Genomic DNA, 4,348 nt, shown 5'->3' on the forward strand with positions numbered 1-4,348 from the left:
GCCTCGCCGGCCAGGCCGAGGGCTCCACCCGGAGAGCGGCCCTTTTGGGGTTGATTGGAGAGGGAACTGCGGGAGGGGGGCAGGAAAGCTCTGATTCCAGGTACCAGAACTGAGCCGAGAAAAGTGGGAAAAATCGAAAAGCAAGAGCAAATGAAGCGGAAGTTTCAAGGCCCTCTGCGAGGAATAACAGTATAAATAAGCCAAGACGTCTTGTAAACACTGCGGTCATAACCCCGAACATTAAACAGCCCCGGTGGCATCTGGCGCATCGGCCGCCGCGGGCTGCACTGGGGCAGCGAGCGAGCCCGGTCCCAGGCTCCTCAGCCTCGCCTCTCTGTTTATCTCAACTTAATCTTCCCTTAGGAGCTGTTCCGTAGCCTGGAAGATGTTTAAATTAGAGCCCAGTCGGCCGGAAGTCGTGGCGGGTGCTGAACGCACCGGGCAACCGCACCCGAAATGCGGCCATGCCGGTTGATTGTTAGAATGAATTGGCGAATTATTAATAACAAATGCATAATGTAGGTTGCAGCATTTTGAAAATCGTAAAACACGTCCCAGGGGTTGTGGAATTTGCATCTTTAGTGACTCCCGTGATTTCTTCATTAGTTCGCAACCCTGGGCTGTTTGGGACCTTGTCAATGCCTGCAAGGTCGTAAAACGTGGGATTTACTTTCCTGCTCGTGGCACCAATTATCCTGCGGAATACACGAAAATCGGATTTTATTTCTCTGGTGTGTTTTAACTCTTGAGCTGTGCAACTGTGAGTAACCTTAACCCTATCCAGCCTTTGTTTAAAGCTACCTGACTTCTATTAGTGTTAAAATTAGCTTTCATGAGTTCCTTTTTTATGGTTTCAGTACAAAATATGACCTGCATCTTCATATAGGGAATCAGTATTTTTCTATCTCTAAAAGTCTGGATTCAGGCTTAAAAGAAAGAAGCATTTTTTATTATCAAACTTTCCCAATAGTTTCCTACTTTTTTCCCTTCAGATAAATGTTTATTTAAAAAAAAAACTCACCAGGGTCAGGGCTTTTAGCAATATAAAGAGAGATTTATTTTCGAAAGTAGCAAAACTTGTCTGAAAAAAATAATCTTTAAGTGACTTCCTTTATAAATGTGACTGTCAAAGTCAGCTATTCTATGATCTACACTTTACAACATATTGTACAAAAGATACACATTGATAAGGCTCTTATTATCTATTTATATATTTATAATTACATATTGCACTTGGACCAGCAAGGCTCGCAGAGTCTTTCACCATAGGAGTTCATAAAGTTAAATAGGTGGGGATCTTTGTAAGTACAGTCGGTCTCCTCTGGCTTGGAAACGAATCTCCTCGTCGCTGTAAAGTGTTCTCGCCGGGTTGGGACAGGGAGAGGAGCGCTGAGAGGGGGAAGCAGAGACAGAGCGGAGAGGGCAGGGGTCGCCTTCCCGGGGCCCGCTCCCCCCGGGAGCGCGCCTTTCCCAGACTCGCACCTCCAAGGTCAGGACGCTGTGGTTCCACATAAGCGGCTCGCGGTCACCACTTCTTTGAGGTCACTCTCGGGTTTCCCGGCCACCATAAAGGGCCACGTCTGCAGGAGAGAAGAGGGTGGAGGAGGTGAGTGGCCATGGAGGAGGGGCTGGGGTGAGCTCAGAGTCTGGGAGCAGAGGAGGGGCGCGCTGGGGGTGGGGGAGCAGGCGGTGAGCTGCCAGGCCAGTCATCTCTGCCACCTACTCGGCGTCCTGGGGCGCCCCGTGGCTGCAGAAAACCAAAGGCTGCCTTGGCGCCAGCTCGCAGCTCGACGTGGTGCTGGGCCTTTAGATTAGGAGCGCAAAGGGCTCACGCTGGGCTCGAAGTGAAACCCGAGAGGGAGAAGCGCTCCCGAAGCCGTGAGCGGCTGGTGCTTGGCCCAGCCTGAGTCGGAGAGCCCGGGAGAACCCTGCGCCTGCTGGGCGCCCTCCCTCCGGGCCCCTCTGCCAAGGCCGAAGTCGAGATTCTGAGTCCTCTCGCCCCCCAAAGCCCCTTGTCCCTATCAATTCCCAGCCTCTCCTCTGACCAGCACAAACCCAGGCTTTAACCTCAGTCTCTAAACTAACCACGATCTCTTAGGGAAAAAAAAAAAGCTAGTAAGAGGTAACACGGACATCTTATTTAAAATAGTCTTCTACATCGCTTTCTCTTCCTTTCTCCAGGCTGTTCTGCAATAAAGTTCATTTGCGCTTCTTATTCTAAGATGAAGCCAGCAGCATTATCCAAGTGTTCTAGGTAGTACTTTCGTTTTAGTTCCGATTAAAAAAAAAAAAAAAAAAAAAAAAGAGCCATTCAATCATCCCATTGAAGCAAAAAAAAAAAAAAAAAAAAAAAAAAAACTTTAATTGGAGGCAAAACCTTTTCCTTGCAAAGTGTGTTTTTGCACCCCCTCCCCCAAACCCCCGAGACTGATTCGGTGGGAAGACAGCTGAAGTCTCTGGAAGGCTGACTTTCAGAGGAAAACCTGTCTTTCTTATCGTATATAAACAGAGGTCCTAGTAAGTTGTTTTTCTTCAGAGTCTGGAAGTTTTAAAACGAAATCAAATGACAAAAGAATTAAAATATATGACTTCAGCAGTAAAATGTATTTGAGAAAAATAGTAGGTTCAATCAATTTTGTGTATTTAAAAAAGTTAGACTCAATGGGCATTGTTTTTTAAGATAAAAAAAGGTAATATTTTCTTCTCAGATGAGACTTACATATTTCTGAGAATTTATCGATTATGCTGATTTTTGCTAAAACTTTAAGGATTTAAAAGTGTTAATCCGCTTACAGGACACAAACAAAATAGTTAAGTCGCTGGGGGACTTACATGGACAGTTGTGGGGACTCGGGGGTGTACTTATGAATGAGTCCCTATCTAAAGGTTCCAAATACTGAGAATGAAAGACTCTTGAATTGGGAGTTTTATCTACAAGATTTAAAGAAGTGAAAGTCAAGCTTTACTTTCAGCTTTTTAAAAGAAGAATAAAAGGATTAATACAGCGCCCCGTCGGTGCACAGCATCTTGCCAGGGTTCCCTGTCCGGAGCCAGCGTCTTCACGCCAGTGGGGATGGCGCTGACGCCGGCGCTTGCGCTGGCACGGGGCATCCCTCCTCTTTGCCAACTTCGTACATTTGCAAATCCCTAATTGAGCTGCCACGTCAAACCCTCTCATAAATCGCTCCCGCCCCGGCAGCCGGTGGGACAGAGTGCGAGGGCGCTGTGGGAAGCGTCCGCAACCGGTCCCAGGAGGCGCGAGGCCCTCAGTGGCCAAGCTGTGGGAGCCACCGGGCGCCCGCACCCCACTCCCAGCCCTGCGCGCACGCACGCGCGCACTGCGGGCGTGCCCGCACCTAACGCAGCACAACTCACCAGGTTCACCGGGTGAATGTAACCGTTCTCATACTTGTCGTTAGCCAGGATCTGCCTCAAGTGGGCGATGTAGCTGGACGCCAGCCTGAGCGTGTCCAGCTTGGAGAGCTTGGTGTCCGGAGGAACCCAGGGCAGGGTGGTCTTGAGCCTGGAGAAGGCCTTGCTGAGCACCCGCATGCGGGCCCTCTCGCGCGCGTTGGCCGCGTTGCGCTGGACCTGCTTTCCCTCCTGGCTGACTCCGCTCAAGGGGCTCTTCTTAGTGGGCGCCTTCCTCCTCTTGCCCAGGCCGCCGCGGCCCTTCTGGGGAGACCCGTTCTCGCAGTTGGAGCTCTCCTCTGTGCTCTCGTTGGAAGTCGCAAACTCCTTGTTCGAGTCCATTTTCAGCCCGTCGCATTCCAGCATCTCCACCTCTTGAAGGTCCTCCACATCGCTGAGGGAGCCAGTGGACATGCTGGGGCGGGGGTGGACTGGGGGAGGCAGAGAGAGAGAGTGAGAGACAGAGAGACAGAGAGAGAGAGAGAGACCCTGAGGTTTCAGTGGGCCTCCCGGGAATGGAATGGGCACCCAGTGTGGGGAGTTGGAGTTGGTGTCTGGCTGATGGGGTCCCCTACCCAGTCCTTTCACAGAATCGTGAAAAGGAACCGCAAGAGCTTCTGCGAGAAGGAAACCGGCGCTTGCTTGCTTTCCCCACCCCCGGAGTCGTGGCTGTAAAGGAGTGTGAGAGAGCGCTGAGGAATTTGGTGGACACTAGGAATTTATCTGGGGAATAGAGAGGCGGATCCTTGCAGCCCAGGGGAGGGGCCTGCCAGGCCCCAGCAAAGCTCTTAGACCCCTTTCACGACCAGAGGGAAACTCTCTCACGCACAGACCCTGATTTCCAACTTGTAATGTAAATCAACTCCGATGCACCCCGCACAGGGCAGTCGCAGGCCAAAGAGTAGCAAGCTCCACTCCAGCCTCTTGCCCCCTGTCT

The 4,348-nt window shown here is 50.9% G+C and overlaps 1 protein-coding gene across 1 annotated transcript; it reads right to left on the reverse strand.

The window, feature by feature from the left end:
* Positions 1-1,033: 1,033 nt before the first annotated feature.
* On the reverse strand, positions 1,034-4,112 carry TCF21 (transcription factor 21). Its single transcript, XM_008263538.4, has 3 exons — positions 3,987-4,112; positions 3,376-3,842; positions 1,034-1,580 (listed from the first exon to the last, which is right to left on the reverse strand). Exons 2-3 carry the CDS (start codon positions 3,823-3,825, stop codon positions 1,491-1,493), a joined length of 540 nt encoding a protein of 179 aa, XP_008261760.1. The 5' UTR covers positions 3,826-3,842; positions 3,987-4,112; the 3' UTR covers positions 1,034-1,490.
* Positions 4,113-4,348: the final 236 nt, after the last annotated feature.

This window comes from Oryctolagus cuniculus, chromosome 5 (genome assembly GCF_964237555.1).
Source record: "Oryctolagus cuniculus chromosome 5, mOryCun1.1, whole genome shotgun sequence".
Lineage (NCBI taxonomy): Eukaryota > Metazoa > Chordata > Mammalia > Lagomorpha > Leporidae > Oryctolagus > Oryctolagus cuniculus.